The sequence below is a fragment of the Micromys minutus genome (genome assembly GCF_963924665.1).
Source record: "Micromys minutus genome assembly, chromosome: 30".
Taxonomy (NCBI): domain Eukaryota; kingdom Metazoa; phylum Chordata; class Mammalia; order Rodentia; family Muridae; genus Micromys; species Micromys minutus.
The window spans coordinates 19,262,779-19,283,220 of record NC_137965.1 but is presented as its reverse complement, the minus strand read 5'-3'; the positions used below and the strand labels follow the sequence as shown (position 1 = coordinate 19,283,220).

The window sequence follows — 20,442 nt, the reverse complement described above, 5'->3', positions numbered from 1 at the left end:
CTTGATCTGCCTGGTCCTAAAGATTTGCGTGCAACCATGTTTGCCCACCGTCACGGTGTGACAGTGGGGGAAAAAACACACAGATCCCACCCGTGCGGTTTGTATTTTGAATAACTGTGGGTGGTAAATTTAAACCAAACGGGAAGAAAATCAAAATAAACCCTTGGCATTCCTTGCCTTGATTATGCAGACATGCCAGGGCAAGAAAAACAAATGAGTAATTTATTTTACATATTCTCCAGAAGCATTTGTTCACTACATATGCTCCTATTGACTTGTGTGTGAAGCTGAATGAACTTTAAAAATCTGTTTAAGGGGAAGGCACTATGGTCAGTCTGTCATATTCAAAGTGAGGAAACAAAGTGTACAAAGGCCAAAACATGCTTAAAGGGGATGTAAAACTCTGATTTTTTTTTTTTTTTTTGATATCTAATCTTTGAATTGTTCCATATTTTCCCAGAAGAAAAAATACTAGTAGATCATTAAAAAGGACTATTGTAGATGGAACAATAGTCTTAAGAACAATGGCTACTCCTGCAGAGCACCCCTCTTCGGTTCCCAGCATCCACATGGTACACAGTCATCTGTGGCTCCAGTTCCAAAGGATCCAGCACCCACTTTCAGCCTCCCTGGGCATCGTACTGAATGAGCATAGTGCACTTGCATAAATGCAAACAAAACATTATACAAATCAAATGGCTTTTTAAAGTACCACCTTGTCTTCAATTACGAGGTCTTCATTTTTAATTCGTTTTCAAATTTTCCAAGCTAATACTTAACATTTTACCTAACAGTATCTCTCGCACTTTCAGAAAATAAATAAATAAAAAGTGACTTAAGCACGTGGGGAGGAAAGCCTTAATTTTAATATCATTTTTAAAAATAAATGCACTGGCAATCTCATAGAGGAAAGAAAGGGAAGACAACACTTTCATGAGGACACACACATGGGTTAGCATGTGATTTTGATACTGATGAAACATCTGAACAAAACGAACACAAATGATCTTAACATCCAGCACCTGACCTTCCCTCTGACCATTGCCCCATGGCCTCTGGACCAAAGCAGGTTGGGAAGGCTCACAACATGCGTAAAGAGGAGGATTTGGTGCCTTAGAGGAAGAATGTTCATTCTGAGGACAAAAACATGATGTGCCCTGACCATAATCCCCAGAGGATCCATCCCACCTCCACATTCAAGGCTCGGAAAGCCCCAAGAGGGAGAAGGACCAGAGAGACAGAACGCCAGATGCTTCCTGGGCCTGAGGAATGAACCATGCTTGCTTCTCGCAGTCAGAAAACAAGTCATCATTGCCATCTAGAGAGAAGAGCCATCTACAAACATCCAGTTTACTTCCCTGCCTTGACTCTGTGCTGATAGGTTTCTCGACACCATTATAAAATATCTGAGACAGTCAACTTAGAAAAGAGAGGGCTTTGTGTTGGTCAAGGTTCTGGATGTTTCTGTCCATGGTTGACTGTCACTGCTGCTCTTGGCTCTGTGAGGAGGTAGCCATGGTGGTGGGTTCATACAGCACAGTGAAGCTGCCAACCCCATGGCAGCAAGGAAGCCAAAGAGAGTGAAGATAGATTCCACTGTCCCCTTCAAGGACAAAACTCAAATGACAAAAAGAAATCTCCCATTAGGTCCCACTTCTTAAAGGTTCTACAACCCCCCAAGCTAGAGAGCAAGCCTTGAATAAGGAACTCTGGGGACTCGTCTAAACCACAGCAATCTTGTAAGTTAGATGTCAGACAAGGGCTCTTTTTCAAACCAGTGTTGGTCAACGTGTTGTCCCCTGCTTTCTGGGAAGAAAGCTGTATGTGATGCTCCATGTGCTCTCTTGGGGACATTTGCCTTCCCGTGACAAAAACTTAACCAAAAGAAACAGCTTTCTAGAAATCTCTTTCTAGGCTTTAGGGTGTCACTGGTAGAAGTCTTTGGGGACACCCTGGAGTCATGTCTCGGAGGCAGCCCTTGTCTGAAATTGAGGTTTGTCGAAACTCATTAGATAGATTATTCTCGCCCTCCCAGCACACACTGGGCCAGTGGAAAGGGGTCTCTGACCTGATTAAATACCCTCATTGTCTAGATTTTCATCAGCCTTGATATTTACAACTGACATCATTTTCCAGCACCCCCTAATGAACACCACCCATGGATAACTAGGAGGATCAGGAGAGTGAACAAGAACAACCTCGTGGGCCATGACAGCCCCGCAACAACTCCCTCTTCCTCCATCGATGCCTGGGTACCTGCCCAGTATGAAGTGAGGTCACTCCTTCCAGCAAGTGCACAGTGTTATCCAGATTTAGGTCACAGTAAGCTTATGCCTGGGCTAGGAACATGACAACATGTCCTATTTCTGGTGATCATTGTAAAGGTCTAGTGACTTTACTCTCTAATTATGAAGCAAAGCCATACAGAGAAAGTGGTTTCTGGGACTGTAGACTGGTTTCCAGGCTCTGGGGTGAGAAAGGAGTGTTCTGACAGCGTGAAGTTTAACTATAATACAGAGGTCCTTATTTGCTTATCTAATTAAATGTGAATTTATTTATACCAGAGATCAAACAGGGCTTTGCATTGACAGGCAATGCCCTGACATTGAGTTACATTTATAGCTTTTTTTTTTTTTTAACATCTTATTTCCAGACATTTTCTTACTAAGTTGTCTGGGCTGGCTTTGAACTCATTCTATAGCTCTCTGCTCTTTGACCTCAGCCTCCCAAGCAGCTGGGGCTACAAGCAGAACTGCCAAGTCCACATTCTTTTTGAGTGTCCAACAAACAGCTGAAGTGCACAGCCTTTTTAAAAATTGTTTTCGTGCCATGTCTTGACACAGAGGACCCTGGTCAGCTTTGAAGGCTGTCTGATCCGGAAGCTCTGTCTCTTAGGAAACAGGCAAGCTGGAGAAACTCGTAGGGCAATGGGGGAGGGGCAGATAGGTAGGACCCTGACAAGCTGCCTCTCATCTCCCGGGCATACAAAAATGAGGAAGTAAACTTAAGCCACAGCTGAAGCGATTTGGGATTAAATTCGAAGAACTTCCTGTCTGCAACCTGCCCCATCTCCACCATCCCGGGCATCTTTGAATGAAGACATATGGGAAGGTGCTTTGTCATAAAGCAGCAGCCAACACTAGTCAGCTAGGGCTCCAGCAACTCTGTGTTATGGCAAAATCATGCCAGTAGCTCATGCCAGTAGACGTTGTCTAGACTTGAGAATATTCTGCCAGGTACTAAATAGCAAGATGCTGTTCTGGTGATCTTGCCGGTAGCCACACTTTGCTACACTTCTGGGTCTCAGCTCTCACAAGATGTCTACTTGCTCCCTAGGAGTGGTACTTTGTTCTCAGATTGACTCCTCACTTTGGTCTACTCCCAGACCTCAGGACTCCAGGAGAGCTATGTGCTTCAAAAGTCAAAGTGCAGGTCTAGGTTGGGAGCCAGTTTGGTTCAAGATCAAATTATTGAGCTGTCACTAGTCAAGACAAATTCTAGATTCTAGAAACTTTCCAATGACTGTCCTTAGTGTGTGTGTGTGGGGGGGGATCTTTGGCTTTCAAACGAGACCTAAAAAAAAAATCTCTAGTTCATACTCAACCCTATGCCCAAGCCAGAGTTAAGTTCTTAGGGCCAGCTTGGCCAAAGTCTACAGTGTCCATTTCAGAGCAGACAGGGCCCAGCAGCTGGGCTTGCTCCCTACCTGGCTTCCTGCTCCAATATGCCTTGGGATCCATCATTAACCATACACTGGCAATGGGTGAAGAGAAGAACATCCAGTAACCACATCAACCCGGGTTTCTCCAACCCAAATGCCTACTAGAGCCAGGAAGGTGTAGCAGAGGATGGTCTGAAGATTTGGGGCCACTGTCTAGTTTCAGGCACTTGTGACATAACAGACTTGAGAGGGCTCCCAACTCTCAAGACAGGAAGTCTAAAAAGACAGGAGTCACTTCAACTTTTAAATGAAGCACAGATGGGAAGGAGACTGGCACATGCACACCATGGGGCACACATTAAGGCCAGAGAAAAGTTTTCAGGGATTGGACCTCTCCTCCAGTCATGTGGGATTGAACTCAGGTGACTTTGTGGCAGGCACTGTTACACACTGAACCATCTCACCAGCACCAAGACAGAAATATCTCAGCTAATGATTCAATATCTCAAGTTTTATTCTAACTGGCGATGAAGTCCACTTTTAAAAAGCAGTGTAGGAACACATATGCACACTGATAGTAGGCCAGACCAGGTCTGCTGACAGCCAATTATCAACCGCTACCTTGACCCCAGGAAAGAGCCTGCAGTTGCTGACCCCTCAGCATCCTTTGGTCCTCTGCTGTACAGGGATGAGTATGGGTTTATGAGGAAAGACTGCAAGGAAAAAGAGTTAAAGAGCAGAGACGGTAGAGAAACTCCCCAACCCATGATAAAGGATGCATAGATCAGCCCAGTATCACGTTCCACCTCCAGGCATCCCTTCTAAGAAACCAAAAGAATTGGGCTGGAGAGATGGCTCAATGGTTAAGAGCACTGATTGCTCTTCCAGAGGTCCTGAGTTCAATTCCCAGCAACCATATGGTGGCTGACAGCCATCTGTAAGGAGATCTGATGCCCTCTTCTGGTGTGTCTGAATGCAGTGTACTCATAAAAAAATTAAACAAATAAATCTTTAAAAAAAAAAAAAAGAAATCCAAAGAATTGGATATACCTTGACCTGGGCTCTAAGAGATAATAGAGACCTGTGCTGGATGGGACAGCGGGATGCATAGAGAGGATGCAGGATGCTATCCAGGCTTAGCGACTAGCAAAACTAATGACTTGAATATCTATACCTGGTCTGAATATTCCAGATACAGCACAGTTCTGTGTGAGCTCCAGATTGAGCTGACAATCTCCATGTGCCGTCCAGTGTCTTGATCTGGATAAGCCCTGGCCTGAGTATTAGAGGCAGATGGCCAGAATCATCCTTGACTCCCAGGCCAGTCTACCTTGGGTGTAAACACGGGTTTTCTCTAACGAGGGCTGCGTGGACAGCCATGTCTCAGAACAAAGAAACAAAAATGTCCAAAGCGCAGTCAAGAAAATGAACCAATACAGACAGGCTCTATGCAGAAGTCATGCTTGGAAAAACTGATTCAAAGTTATAACTGAACCCTTCTAGGTCTTATTTCTTTCCCTCTTTCTTTCTTTCTTTTTTTTTTTTTTTTTAATACAGTTGCTTCATCAGTGGAGAGAGAAAAAAAGATGTGTGTGGAGGAGAAGCATCAGGGGGGAGAAGAGGAAAGGGAAAGGTTTCCAGGGGATACGAACCCAAGAATGAACAAAGCAGGAGTTCCCTCCTGTCTGGCTCACTTGCTGTGCCTGTTCCACTGTAATCTCACGGCTGAATGGTTTTAGCCAAGATCATTAAAGCAAAGAAAGTTCTGGCTTGAGCTGGTGTTCAACTTGTATGAGATGAATGGGTGACTATTTAAGTTTGAATGGCAAGCAGTTTACCGTCCAGAAAAAAAGGGAAGCTACCATCCAAACTATCTCAGCCACAGTGCCTGTCTCAGACAGTACTGCAGACAGGTTCGTCTTAGATCCTGAGGTTAAAACCCTCCACCCTAGAGAAAACCGCTAAATATATATATATATATATATATTGACCAGACAGGACCAGATATTTTCTGAACCGATTAACCACATGCTGGTGATTTAAAAACAAACACTATCTTGTTATTTGATATTCTCCCTGGTCCTTACTGAGGAAACTTAGGTAACTGAAAGTTAGTCTGATTTGGACTAAAACAAAATCACATCTGAAAAGTTGATTTAAGTAAAACGCATTGGTTCTTCAAAGTCATGGTCACACACTGAGCTAGGGCAATCACGTTCACAGAACCACCTGCAAGTCTTTGGTGGCAAACAGCACCTGTGTGTGAGCAACGGAAAGGAGCTGTGTGTTTCTACAACAGAAAATAACAAACCAGGCACAGACTTTATTATCACTGACAGGTATATATAGTGACTTCTCTCTGTGATTCTTTCAAACAGCTAAATTCAACGTCAGGTGAAGAAAACGAGTCCAAAATGAAAACGTGGAGTTTACTGCTGATGACACTGAATTGGAGAACGGGGACTTTCATGTTCCGCTCTCTGTTTCTCTGCCCCCTTTCTCAAGCTCTGGAGCATTAGGCAAACCCAGAAGGGTTCCTGAGAGTGACAAATCCCAGGGAGGGCCAGGGCAGCAGGGCTATCCTAGGAAGCGGCCATCATGGAAGCCAGAGTGTAGTTGAATGCAAAGCCTCCCACCTAGAGGATGGTCTTGGAGCTTCAAAGTCACTAAACCCTACCTAACAGAAAAAGTCAAGTAGTACAGTGCCCTGAGCACTGCACGGAGGAGGATGGATAGACCAGAAGCCAGCAGCACTTCAGAGACGCTCCCTAACTGGAGACAGAGGCAGTTTCCTTACAAACAGTCCCAGCTGTTGGGCTGTCCCTGCCCACACTGGGCATGACCATCACTCTGTGCTCAAGCTGTGCTGAGCCCTCCAGGTCAGGATCAAGATGAGCTCGCCCTATTGGGAGAATCCCTGCAATACCTCCTAAGGTGCAGCATGTGTCTTCCGAGGATTAGAAATGGAGATAGTGTTTCCTAGGCCCCAGAAGGCTGTGAAATGGGTAGAGCCCAACTCCAAAGCCAAGTTGATCTCTAGGCTGAGAGTCCTCTCCTTAGCCCTGTCCTACCCTGATCTCAAATTTTGCCCATTGTGTGACACTCAAAAGAGCTCACCAGGGTGTAAGTAAGGAGATGGTGTGACGATCTCCTCATTAAAGTCCCCAGGACAATTGCAGCCAGTACAGAAAGACAGGAAGTGATCTGAGTAAACACTTTTTCTTTATACGGCATTGAGCCTTGGATAGTTAGTTATAGCAATTAAGACAGACTAATAAAGAGTTCTTGGTTGTCAGGGTCCCTGAAGCCAGAGCCAATTCCTGGACCTCCCATGCTCTGGCTCCAAGAAACAACGAATTCTGAAATTTAAGTAAGTCCAAGGTGTGATTCTGCTACTAGTATTCAGTCACTGGTGGGTTAGAGTACTGCTAATAAAGACCTCTGTGGAAATCAGAAGCAACCATGAAGTTAGCCCAGCGGCTAGTGCATTTGGTCACAATGGCTGCCAGTGATGAAACTACCCAAAGCAAGGATGGCCAAGGCCAGCAGACAGAGGCTGCAGTGGCCGGTGAAGACTTGCTATAGACACAGAGAGGCTGGCTGGCCCATGGGGCAGGTGAGGACAGGCTTCATTACAAAGAAGGCCCGCTGAGGAATGTTCAAAGCTTTTGAAATAGGTGAGACACTTAAATCCCAAACACACTAGAATTATTCACCAACGGTATGGAGTCTGGGTATTGTTAGAAGTCTTCCTGCTTTGTCTTTGAAAAACAAGTTCTACCGTCCGTCTAGTAGAAGCATCTAAATGCTTCCAAGATTCTCTGGTGAAGAAAGCATTAATTTCAGTGCAACCACTAGATTCCCTCCCTCCCTCCCTCCCTCCCTCCCTCCTCTCCCCCCCCACCCCCCGTGTGTGTGTGTGTGTGTGTGTGTGTGTGTGTGTGTGTGTGTGTGTGTGTGTAATAAAGGACAAACTCACGTGTTCTCTGGAACACCACCTTCTATCTCTGAATAAGATCTCTCACTGACCTGCAGTCCACTGGTTAGCCTGGTTGACCAGTGAGTCCCAGGGCTGCACCTGGCTCTGTCTCCCCAGCACTGGGATTACAGGGATGTGCCACGCCGACTGACATTCAGTTGGGTTTTAGAAGTCAGTACTTCTTACGAGCAAGTACTTTACAAACTAAGTCATCTCCTCTGCCTCAACCACAAGTATCTAACCAAAACTTCAACAGGTACCCCAGAATAGAGGAGGACACAGCTGTACTGTAGCACAGCTTGCTAGTGGGAATCAAGGTGAGAGATGAGTTTGAGATTTGTGAAGGAAGTGGAAGTACTCAGCTATTCCCTACAAGTACTAGATAGCATTGGAATATACAGAAACAAAGCTCTGAGTTAACTGACTAAAGTTTAACTCAGTCTTTAAATAAGATTATACTTGACCTTTCTTGTCTCCCCAGAGGTGAAGGTGAAGGTTGACTGAAGGTTGTGTAACACAGAACCTGCAAGACCCAAAGATGGATCTTCCTGGAGACCTGGGTTGACTAAAGGTGGGAGGCAGAGGCAGGTGGATCTCTGTATGTCTGAGGCCAGCCTGGTCTACATAGAAAGGTACCAGTAAGACACACAGATGACTGGCTGAATCTTTTCTGAGAGGCAGGCATCTGTACCTTAAAACAACAGTGTGTTTCCTTTTCCAGAATTTGTGACCTCAAAGCTCCATAAAAGTATTTTCCTTAGGTATTGGTTCCTTGGGGATCTCTCTCTGGGTCTGTGGAGCCTGCCCTTATAAAATACCACGGGAAACTGGGCATGGTGGCATCGTCTTTAATCCCAACACCCAGGTAGGTGGATTTCTGTGTGTCTGAGGCCAGCCTGGTCTATATAGTGAGTTTCGGGACAACCAGGATACATAGTGGGACTCTGTTTCAAAAACCCAAGATAGATAGGTAGGTAGAAAAAAAGAAGATAGATAGATAGATAGATAAATAGATAGATAGATAGATAGATACATACATACATACATACATACATACATATATACACATACACAATACATGCATATATACATGAAATAAAATACCACAGGGAGTTGAAAGACCTTTGTACAGCAAGCACCTGGCCCCACCACAGGGAAGCCACATCATATTTTTGCACAGAGAGGTGTCAAGGCAAGCAGAGGTGTCCTGTGTCCCCCACAAGGACAAGGACAGCCAAGTCAACAGCCCGGATGTGCAGACATCATCCCGTTCAGGGTCCTCAGAAGCCAACTATTCCCCATACAGCACTAACTCAATGGATTCTACTTACAGCACACAATGTACTCTGCCACATTTGGGCAGAGGAAACAGCACACAACTAAGTGTGAGCTAGAGAGACCCAGAAGGCCTGGGGGTGCTCCTGGCAAGTAGCCGCAGCATGCCTGGCTGCCCTCAGCACTCACTGATGTACCCAGCCGCCAGCTGGACCCTCAGGCTCACATCTCTAGCCACTTCAGCTAGACTGGATTCCCCGTGGTTGTTTCCCAGCCAGGCTTCTGATAACAACAAAGTACCACTTATTCAGAACGGAAGGCCTCATCCTTCTGCGCACATGCCAAAGTGCTCATGGCAGCGCCAAGCTGACTCGGAATACAATTGTGAATCACATTTTTAATTCGTCAGCCCCAAGAAGCCAACTGCTGACTGATGCTATCCAACTCTCACTTGCTAACCTTTACATAGAGTTTGTCACAGTCAGCTCTGCTTCCCTTCTTGTGTGAGCACCAGTGGTCTGCTCTCGTCTCTGTCCTCAAAGTGGGCTACCTCAGTAGGTTTACACTAGACTATAGAAACTGCAGCCAACACTCTGTCACTTGGGTCTATCTGGGTACTACACTCATGCTGGTCACATAAAGCCACCACATTTACTGTTGGGAGTGGCCCAGAGCAAGAGCCCCAATCTGTATGCAAGACCATCTGCATCATGAAGATGCTGGCTCACAATGTCTTTATGTCAAGCATGCTCCTACTACCTGGGGTTAACAGCTTCTTTCAGATGGAGTTGGTACAGACTATCCTTGATTTGTATTCAAGGGATGCTGAGAGGCAAAAGTGCACCTCGGTCACTCCAGCTCTCCCCAGGATTTAAGTGACAAAATTAAAATCAGACACTGAAGTCACTAGAAAATGATTTCATGCCCAAAAATACTTATAAAATAAACCACTCTTATCTCCCAAGATGCTTTCTGTTGGATTTTTATCAGTCCTATTCAAGTTTCATAAGAAATTGGTAACAGTTTAGCAGTTTTGTGGAATCTGGAACTGCCATAATAAACACTACCTATGGGCTACTTCAAGTCCATTGCCCACTTCTCTGGCCCTTGCTTTTTCTTGCCAGAAAGCTAGAATGTCAAGTACACAAAAAGCTTTGACTCTCAGCTTCCCTTGCAGCTAGGATACACTTACAACGTAGCCTGGCCCATGACACAGGTGAGGAAAGGTGCTGTCATTTATGTGAAAGCAACTTAAAGAGCCACAATGTGCTCCTGTCCTCTTTTCTCACCTCCTGTGATGTCATACATAATCCCTAGACAGCAACCATCTAGCAGCAGGTGAGACAGCATGGCTAGCAATGGCAGAATAGAAACATGGGCTGATCTGGAGCCCTGTTGGCCTCACTGAACCCCAGTCTAGATCTCTCTGCTTCCAAGTTTACAATGAAGAGATAAACAATTCCATCATCTGTTTATCCACTGATATCACAAAGGATTTGGAGTTAGCCAGACTGTTGCTTATGGATTTATGATGTCAAGTTACTTTTGTGCTCACTTTAGCTTGTTCCTGTTGATTTTAGGGATCTACTCTAGAAATACCATTTTGACATAAGTCCTTTTGTAGTAGACATGCCAGTGACTTGAGTAAGTACATCTGTCCCCAGAACAATAAAACCAGAAATGAAAGTAAACCTAACCCACAGCTCTGGCAAAGTGTAATCATTAGAACTTAACATTGAAGCTCTTGGAGTTTTTGTTTAGAGATTTACTAAATAAAAGCTACTGTTCCATGGAAAATAAGGTCCCTTCCACCCTTGTACACCACTGGCCTTCCAGAATGGATTAGGAAGATAAATGGGAAAGAATATGGTGGACGATTTCCTTGTAATAAACAGATGATAAGCCAGTGGAAAGAGCAAATTTTGGGACCTGTAGAGGGAACACCGTGCCATGCCTGCCGATGACAAAACCACAGACTCATGGAAAATCAGCACTTCCCAGGCTTTTATGGGATCTTTTGTGCATTCTTCAAATTCAGTTTGCAAACAAAAAATGATTCCTCAAAGAAGTGCCATTGTTCACTGGTCCAACTTACACTCGGCCCACTATAAACTGCTTGACATGCCAGGGAAAACACACACACACACACACACACACACATACACACACCTCTAAAAATTCATTTCTTTCCCCCAAATGTGAAAGTCATTGTCTAGCTATGTTAAACACTTGGACACTCCTGTGTCCTCAGCCACCACTCACATAGCCCTGAAAACTCCCCGGAAAATTCCCTTAGAAAATGTGCCAGGCAGGGTCTTGGGGTGGGGCTCAGTTGGTGAGTGCTGGTCTAATGCACATGAAGCCTGAGTTCGGTGGCCAGCACCAAATAACCCAAAAATGGTGGTACATGCCTGCAGCCCCAGTGTGTAGATACAGAAGGGTAAGAAACTCAAAACTATCTTTGACAAGATGGTGAGTTTAAGGCCATCCTGGGACACACACATACACACAACACACACACAACACACACACACAACACACACACACAACACACACAACACACACACACACACACAACACACACACACAACACACACAACACACACACACACAGCACATACACACACACACTAATGAGAGAGGCCAGACAAGTGCTGTCGAGAGATATGTTTAAAAAAATAATAAATAAATAAAAAAGCAAGTGACACATGTAACCAGAAGCCAAAAAACAAAAAACAAAAACCAGTGGCAGTCCAAATTTCAAGTGAATAGTTTTTTTTTATTTTAAATCACTTAGTGATTAGTAATGTGAGTAGACAAATAATCTATCATAAAAGGAGAATACAAACAATATATAGAATAAAAAGGGGTGTGTGTGTGTGTGTGTGTGTGTGTGTGTGTGTGTGTAAAACCTTAGAGAAAGGAATGGCCATTGGTTAAACAGATAACTTGCGTCAACCACACCATTCATTCATCCAACAAATGTTGTTTGAGCACTTAGTAGGTCTCAGAGACTTCTACCTGTGGTAGCCATTTTCTCGTGTGCTTTCCGTTGAGGTTTGGTCTGTTGCTGTGTATTGTAACCTAAACTAGACCTAAAGGTCTAGTTGCCTATGAGTGAATTTTTACATTTGCCAGTTTCTTCTGTTGTGTAAACCTTGTTCCTTAATTTAAAACTATTGGATAAATTAAAAAAAAAAAAATGGTACAGCTAATTGCCGGAGGGAGTAGAGGTAGGTGGGTTTTTTAGTTGGGGGTTACAAAGACAGGGGGTAGGGAGGAGGGAGAGAGGGAGGGAGAGGGAGAGAGAGGGAGAGATGCCACCGTGAGGGGAGATGGACCATGGCACATGACCACTGGAGAGGTAGCCAGGCTAGCAGTTAGAAAAGCAGATTAGGGGTGAACCACTAATAACTGTCAAAGCCAAATAAAATAATGATAGTCTGAGTCTCATTCATTTGTAGACGGGGATGAGTTTAAATTGGTTCAACTGCAGTTTTCCACCCTGGTATCCCTCGAACTGAGAACTGACCGTGAGAGAGCTTAGGGAGCTCTTACGCGGCTGGAAAGGGACAGTGATCAAACCCGGACCTGGCTGAAATCATAGGACACACTTCCAAAGTTTTCACAGGCAGAGAGCATGTGGTGCATACGTGCGCATGTGCACTGGCTGTCAGCCTGTGGAGGTAAACCATGAAGGAGTTAAGGACGGATTAGGCACACAAGCCCAGGTCGTGGGGAAGGCTTAACGAGAACTGTGATAGGAAAGACCTCGTTATAACCACTCCTCTTGTTTGAAATCAGGCATTTCATTGGCCTGCCCTCAGGGACCTAGCAGGGACCTAGCAGCATCCTCCAGATGCACCAGGTACAGTGCATAAAAGGGTCTGGCCACCCCAGGTCGGGCTCCCTCCCTCCTTCTCTGTCTGTCTCTCTGACTCTCTCTCTGTCTCTCTGTCTCTCTCTCTCTCCCTCTCTCTCTCTCTCTCTCTCTCTCTCTCTCTCTCTCTCTCTCTCTCTCTCTCTTGTTCATTTGGTTTCTGTTTGTCTGCCTGTTTTCTGTTTGTATGTCTATTTCTCCTGTCCCCATTCAGAGAAAGCCTTTCGATTTTTCCCCTTCCCCAATAAACCTCTTGCCCTAGCCCTGTCGCTTACTTCTTAGCGGCACACACCTTGGCACAAGCGCCCTCACTTCGCCGCTTTATTCTAACACCTCTTGGTCCATTTTTGTCATAGCGACCAGGTTCACACTAACATCAACTTATCACATCCACAGGCAAGAGTAGGAAGAAAGAATGCATGAGCTCTGGCCGGTTGGCTTGCTCCCTGCTTTGAGCTTTCTCTGTCTTTGAGCTTTGAGCTTTCCACTACCTACGGGTAATTTTCTGCTGTGCATAGTTGACAGTTAAAACGAGCCAGCCCTCAGAGCAGGTCAGAAATGCGGGTGCTGGCATTTACGCATAGCCCAGGGAAGAAAACCTGGTTAGCACAGTTAATTCGCAGACGTGTAACCCCGGGTAGCCTGCAGGGGAGGATTGTAGGATTTCTAAGATTTGAGTCCAAATCCTAGGACAAGTATAGACTAGATTCTGCCTGTGGGAGAACATTTTAACAGCTCTTACACCTGGTTCCCACAGGAAGAAAGTGCAAGTAGCACCAAGTTCACATGGTGACTATGGAAACCAAGCATAAAAACACTTCAGGAAGAGCTACTTAGGAAAAGGACATTTTTTTTTAAGTTTACCTAGGAGGAGGAGGGGGAGAAGAGCGGGGCGGGGGGGGGGGGATGGGGGGACGGGGATAACATTTGAAATGTAAATACAGGGAATATCCAATAAAATAATTAAAAATTAAATTAAATTAAAAAAAAAACTCTACCTACACAGCAAGGGTGAGATTCACATCTGCAGCTTGTGTTTTATTGAGTATTTTAAGACCACAGCAGAAAACTACACAGTTGTCTGTTTTTAATCAGCATTTACAGCTCTCCGGTTAAGTTGCTACACTAAACGGTAAGTTACGATATATTCTGACTATTACAATTAAAATAACTTGCAATACTCCCCTAGTTACAAAAGTAAAGCTTGAGGTTGGGAGAGGGAGGGGAGAAAGAGGGGTATTACCGACTATGGCACCGCCCCCACCCCACCTTCCGTGTTTAAATTCTCCCCCATGGTCCAATTGTTTCAATTTTGGCCTGGGCCTACAAAGGTGCCACGGGTACCCCAACAGCTAAAAGGTTGCAAAGCCCAGCTTTTAGACTTAAGTTTCAAATCCCTCATTTATCAATACATAACTGGCAATTGTTAATGTACAGTCATGTCGACCAGGCCCTTGCGAATTTAGTGTCCGCAGGAAGCCCCAGCGAGTGCCGAGCTAAAACTTTTAAAGCAGTGCGCTAAGAAAACAAAGCAGAAAATTCTAAGGCCCAGTTTGAAAGGAAGATGGGACCCGCCTCCGAAAAGCCAGGAGCGCCCTCTATGGGCCACAGAACGCAAGTGCTGCCGAGCCCTAGGTCGGGGACAAAGATAACAATTCTTACAGAGGAAGAAAAATTATGCTGGTTTATGCAACTAACCAGGGTTCCAAATACTAAAATGCGCATTTATGAAGGCTGGGGAAGATGTGCAGGCAACAAAAGCCACCATTGTCCCCTTTCCCCCAACTACCTGCTCTCCTCAAGTTACTGAAGTTTCCAGTTTGCTCTTTTCAGTATTTTAACAGATGAATTCTGTGAGTTCACAAGTAACTACACAGCAGGCCTGTTCTTTTCTTCTCTTCATTTTTATGGCTTTAAATACACACCCCGTGTTTTCTAATTAAAACAGAAGAAGTAAACAGAGGTCCTGTTCCCCAATCAACTCTGGGTGCATCTCCAGAAACGTCTGGGCCCAGATTTCTCATTCACACCCCTTGAGATGGCAGTAACGAAACCCAAAAATCTCCTCCTAAGTCTCCAGAGCCAAGAAAGGTGAGCACTCAGGAGCTGGAAGTAAAAGAAAACCAATCATGCCCCCATGTTGCCCAAGGGAACACAGACCTGGGTTTTAGCCCCAAGAGACCCAAACTGGACTCCTGACCTCCAATACTATCTCATAGTAATTCCTGCTGCTTTAAGCCAGAAGGTGTGTGGTCATTCCTCATGGTAAACACGGGAAAGAATGCAGTTCACATCCTTGCCCCTCCCATAGGCAAGGGATGGGCCATATGACTTACATGTAGATGTCCACGCTAGTGACATGAAGAACTTTCTAGCAATGGCTTTCTAGGGACATGAATTGCCACCCCACTCCCACCACACCCCCTGACTTTACAATAATGTTGTCTATGCTCACAAAAACCCGAGTGATACGGGTTGTCTGCCTGCTGGGCTCTGCAGCACAAGCTGAAGCCAAAGCGTCCGCCTGCTTGCAAAGACAGGAGTGAAAAGAAACACCAGAGAAAGATGGAGCCGCCTGGGTCATAAGGAAGTTTCCAGGGCTTCGAAAGATGAGAGGGTCTCACTGACCACATCTACTCACGAACGCAGATGGATTGCTAAGGCCAGCAGAGAGGTCGTGATGTGTTAAGACTTTGACTCGGGCACCTGAACTTCTAACTTTCATTCAGCTGTGTACCCCAGGACCTACAGAACTCTGTGGCCTCTAGACGCCTTTCTACCTCTAACTTACAATGTTTCCATAAAAGTTATACTTGAATGGAGTGTCTGTTTATCCTTTCCTACCATAATAGAAATTATGCTAATTTAACAATTAGCTTAGAATGGGGGTGTAGCTCGGGGGCAGTGCGTCTAGCATGAATAAGGGCTGTGAAAAGTTCGAGACAGACAATAGATTGTGTGCATGCATGCAAATGTGTGCCCATGCATGTGTGTGTGCATGTGTATGTGTGTCCACATACATGTCTCTGTGTGTGCTGTATACTCGAATGTGCTCTGGCATGTACACATATGAATGCACACTTGCATTTGGAAGTCTGTCCTTATGGTCTACCTTATTGGGGTGGGGCCTCTCCTGCTTCTGTGGCTGCACCGTGCGCTCCCGGGCACCTGATTCACGACTGTGAGGGACTGGCACTGGTTCTCCATCTCCACCTCCATCTTTCTCCGGGAGCTCTGGCATGCCAGATACATGCCAGATACATGCCAGATGCATGCCAGATGCATGCCACCATGCCTGGCCCCCGTGTGCTATTTCTGTGTGGTCATTATTTGGATTTACCATGTTTCACCATGTGACCTTTTTTTTTAAGGCACATTTTCAGTCATGTTGCTATTAAGACCAATTCATTCATTCATTCCTTTCACCATTGCCATAGGGAAGGCTTCTAATGCAGAAAAGTATTTCACGCCTACCTACCAGGGGAGAGACAGCCTAGCCGCATTCAAGTTTTAACTTAAGAAACTCACGTTGCATCACTGACAAGAAATCCGTGCGATTACTTTAGCAGAGGCATCAGACTCACTTTGCTCATTTTTGGAGAAAAAAAAAATATGTGCAAGAGCTATTTAAGTCGGCAGCTATAGTTTGTCTGTAGGCCTTTTAAAAAGTCAATACTGCATTCCTCTTAGAAAGCAAGTTACTCAGGTGCTGACCGGGAGTCCCACAAGTGTTTATCCTTGGGATTAAACACTCAGTGTTTTCAGGACCCAAGCCTTGGATCCTGTCAGGTACCATTTGTTACACCCAGCAAGCTTTGGCACCATTCATGTGAACATCAACGCAGAACACAGGCCAAGAGTAAAATCATATTGCTTTGGGGATAGCTTTGGTCTTGTGGATTTATTTGTAAAAGCTCTTCAGCTTTAAAGAAGAAAATAAAGACGACTCTTAGCCATCCCTGGGTGTCCACTGTAAATGCATGGATGGTCTCTGTCCTACAGATGGGGGAGGGGAACCCCTGTTATTTTAACATTTGCCTAGTAGCCTATGGTAGTAATAGGTGTGATGGGGGAGGGACATCACCTGCTTACTTTGTTCTGTTTTAATCTGTCCTAAGTTGCAGGGATCTTCCATGTGTGTTGCAAGGACGCCTGTAGCGCTGTAATGGTGTGCTAACTGTCAGCATGGCTCTGGGTAATTTGCCTTACAGAAATGCTAGACCCAAAAGAAAAGGAACTAGGCTGACAGCAGCCACTTGCAGGAAGCATGAATTAAGTCTGCCCGTGGCTTTGCCCCACCAGACACAAATCCAAGCAGTGGCTGCAACCGTGAATGGCAAGACAGACAGACAGACAGACAAGAAGACTCCTCAAGGAGCCCATGGAATAAATTACATGCTGCTTCACGATTTCTTCCCCAGCACAGGAGCCATCTGCAGGCTGCTATGCCCACTTCTTCCTTTCCCTAATTGAACTTAAGTATGGTAAATGGGCACTTGGAAACGTGCTTGTCTCCTTTGTCCGTTTCTCGTCTGGTCATCATTTTACTGCAGATCCCACGTCAACGCAGTAGAGAGAAGTGCCAACAAGTCTTCCAGTTCCAACATTCCACAGTGCAGTGATTTGCAGAGGAGAGAGAGAGAGAGAGAGAGAGAGAGAGAGAGAGAGAGAGAGAGAGGAGAGAGGAGAGAGAGAAGAGAGGGGGGAGAGGAGAGAGAGAGGGAGAGAGAGAGAGAGAAGAGAGAGGGGGGAGAGGGGAGAGAGAGAGAGAAGAGAGAGAGAGGAGAGAGGAGAGAAGAGAGAGGGGGGAGAGAGAGAAGAGAGGGGGGAGAGGAGAGAGAGAGAGAGAAGAGAGGGGGGAGAGGAGAGAGAGAGAGGGGAGAGAGAGAGGAGAGAGGAGAGAGAGAGAGAGGAGAGAGAGGAGAGAGAGAGAGAGAGAGAGAGAGAGAGAGAGAGAGAGAGAGAGAGAGGGAGGGAGGGAGGGAGGGAGAGAGGGAGGCTGGTAACACTGTCAAACCCATGAGGAGCACAAACAGCCCTGCCTTCCTACACTCACAAGCAGAGCCCATCCTAAGGTGACCATAGCCCTCAGAAAGGAAAGAAGGAGGCTGGAACCACCACAAAGCCCACTCATCAGCGCCCCCACTCTCAGATTGCTTTCTGTAACAAGAATTCTTTGAGTGCCCGGAACACTTTAGCTTAGAAAGAGCGAAGTCCTGGGACTGTAGGTGGGGAGCCCAGGAAGCTACAAGAGATTTATTCTGTCGGGCGTTGTATAAAAGATAAAGTGAATGCTTGCCTCAAGATCACAAACAGAAAAGACCCTTAATTCTGTACGACCCTTTTACAAAAAAAAAAAAAAAAAAAAAAAAAAAAAGGAACCCAGCATCAGAGTTATGTGCCATCCAGTACTACCAAGCAACACGCTTGACAGCTACCAAAGAGGTCACCGTGGTCTCTCCCTTTATCCTTACGCGGAGAGCAATGCAGACACCAGCATACAAAACTAGTGGCCCCTGTTGGAAATGGGGTTTGGTTTGGTTTGGTTTGAACCCTGCTGGTAGTGAACAAGAGCAGAAAGGGGGGGAGGGGGAGTCCACTTTCTAGGTTCCTACAAACAAATGGCATAAATAAAAACCACAGTTCCCGAGTGTGGAAACGCGCCTCTTGTGCAAAGAAAGTGTCCGCTCAGACTGCAGCCTGACCTTTGGAAATGGTTAGGGTCTCTGGAACTCACTGACTGTCCAGCTTCCCACTCCCTCCTCGAAAGTCTTCCAGCTGCAAAAGTTCCCAAGCCCTGGAGTACAGTCCTGCCTCTCAGCTTCCCTCTGAGCTCCCCAGTGACCCTACCCTACATCGAGACAGGTGAAGACGACAGAAAAATGCTCGCCCCCACCCCCCGGGGAGAGTCTGACCAAAGAAAGTGCCCCCCCACCCCCTACCCCGTGCGATGCCCAAAGTCACTTCTTTCCTTTTTGCCTGGATCTTCAGGGCACTTAGACAGGTTCCAGTCCCGTTTCCGTGTCCACAAGCCCATCTCCCCTACCCAGAGTGTCCAGTGCCCACACCCAGCGCGTCCTGATACCACTCACGAGGATGCACAGGTTAGTGACAAGACACGCACGCGGGCAACACAGAGCCAAGAGCGGGACAGTGGTCCCCAGAGTGACAAGCGGGTGGGCAGAGAAGAGGACAGCTGGACCGACCGTGGAGTCCAGCGTGCGCGTACCTGGGGGTCCCGCTGAGGAAGCTACAGGGAGCAGCGCCGCCAGGAGCAGCAGCGCCGCCCTGAGCAGCAGGCGCGGGGACGCCCTGGCCTCTGGGGCCATCGGGAGCCCGGGATGCGTGGGGACCGAGCGTGGGTGGCGGGCAGGGCGCTGGCCGCAGTGAGTGGAGCGCAAAGCAACGCCGTCGGGTGCCCGTGGCCGGGCGTCCGGTGTCCTGTGCGAGCGACGCTGCAGCCCCTCGGCGACCGCTCCTTGGCCACGCACCCCGGCCGCGCTCCGCCACTGAGGCCACCCGCTGCCCGCCGCGCCTTTTAGCTGCGCTCGGGCGCCCCCTGCCGGCGCACTCGCGACGAGACCCCACGAGGCGGGCGGGGCGCAAGTCCCGGAACCCCACTCGGTTTTTGGTTTTTGTGTGTGAGTGTGTGTGTATGTGTGAAATTAAAAATCTGCACCAGGAAGAGTGACCAGGAAAGTCCCCTCCCTTTGTCTGATTCTCTAGTACTTTCTGGCCGGGGAAGCGACCTATTGTAAACAATCGGTGCTAAGACGGGGCGTGAACTTTGTCCCCTTAAACCTCCTAGCCCCTCTGTGTGGTTTCATCTTCGGGGACCCGGCCAGGACCCTCCACCCTTTTCTGCACAAGACAGTGGTGTGTGGGCTCGCGGTATACTTCCCACGCAGCAGAGCGCTTGGGAAAGGGTGACGAACTATAGTAGCTGCGGCAGCTCCTGGCTGGCTTTGCGCAGGAGCGCGTGATCCCAGTTGAAACGGAAACGGGCTTTAAGCGCGCCGCCTAAGACGGGCCAAGAACTCATTTGACCTCCCTTTCTGTAATTTAAACACAGCCTTGGGGTCCCGCCGTGCGGGATAACTGTCTAGGTTTTGGTCCACTCCCAGCCTGAGTCACTAGCGGAGTAGGAGCGCCCCTGGAGGCGACAAAGACTCGCGTTAGAGAAGCATAGAGTGCTGCTCGCTGCAAACCAACCCGATGACACTGAAGAGCGACAGACTATGGAATCGGTTCGCCGACGTGGCAACCCCAGACTTGACCAGAACGTTAAACGAAGTATGGAAGAGCGGCGGTGAAACACGTAATCTCTATTCCGGGACAAAAATGACAAACTCAAGACATCCACACGCTGGGCCCAGGTTGGCACCTCTTGCCTAACTGCGACCTGCAGTCAAGTCCAGGTTCCCCCAGGAGGGCTCCCCATTGACCCCCTCTTTAGAGTTCGGGAACATTCTACAGTTAAACAAATGCTCTTGCCTCGCCCCTTAGAACTTTAGTTAGTCTGGCCTCTGGCTTTTGTCTCCCCGAATTTAGTCTTCCTTCAGGAGTGACAGGTTCCTGCCGCACTCTCTCAAGAGTGTTCAGAGCCAGCTGGTCCAGGGCTCCTGTGATCAGCTCTAGCTGGTCAGT

General features: G+C 46.8%; 1 protein-coding gene across 3 annotated transcripts in view; it reads right to left on the bottom strand.

The window, feature by feature from the left end:
* The window catches only part of FNDC1 (fibronectin type III domain containing 1), an 82,033-nt gene extending 62,751 nt beyond the window's left edge, over positions 1 to 19,282 (bottom strand). For all 3 annotated transcript variants that reach the window (XM_080941937.1, XM_080941935.1, XM_080941936.1), the window contains exon 1: positions 19,025 to 19,282. In XM_080941937.1, the coding sequence (XP_080798063.1) occupies positions 19,025 to 19,124 (100 nt within the window). In that variant the 5' untranslated portion in view covers positions 19,125 to 19,282. The remainder of the gene's footprint in view (positions 1 to 19,024) is intronic.
* Positions 19,283 to 20,442: the final 1,160 nt, after the last annotated feature.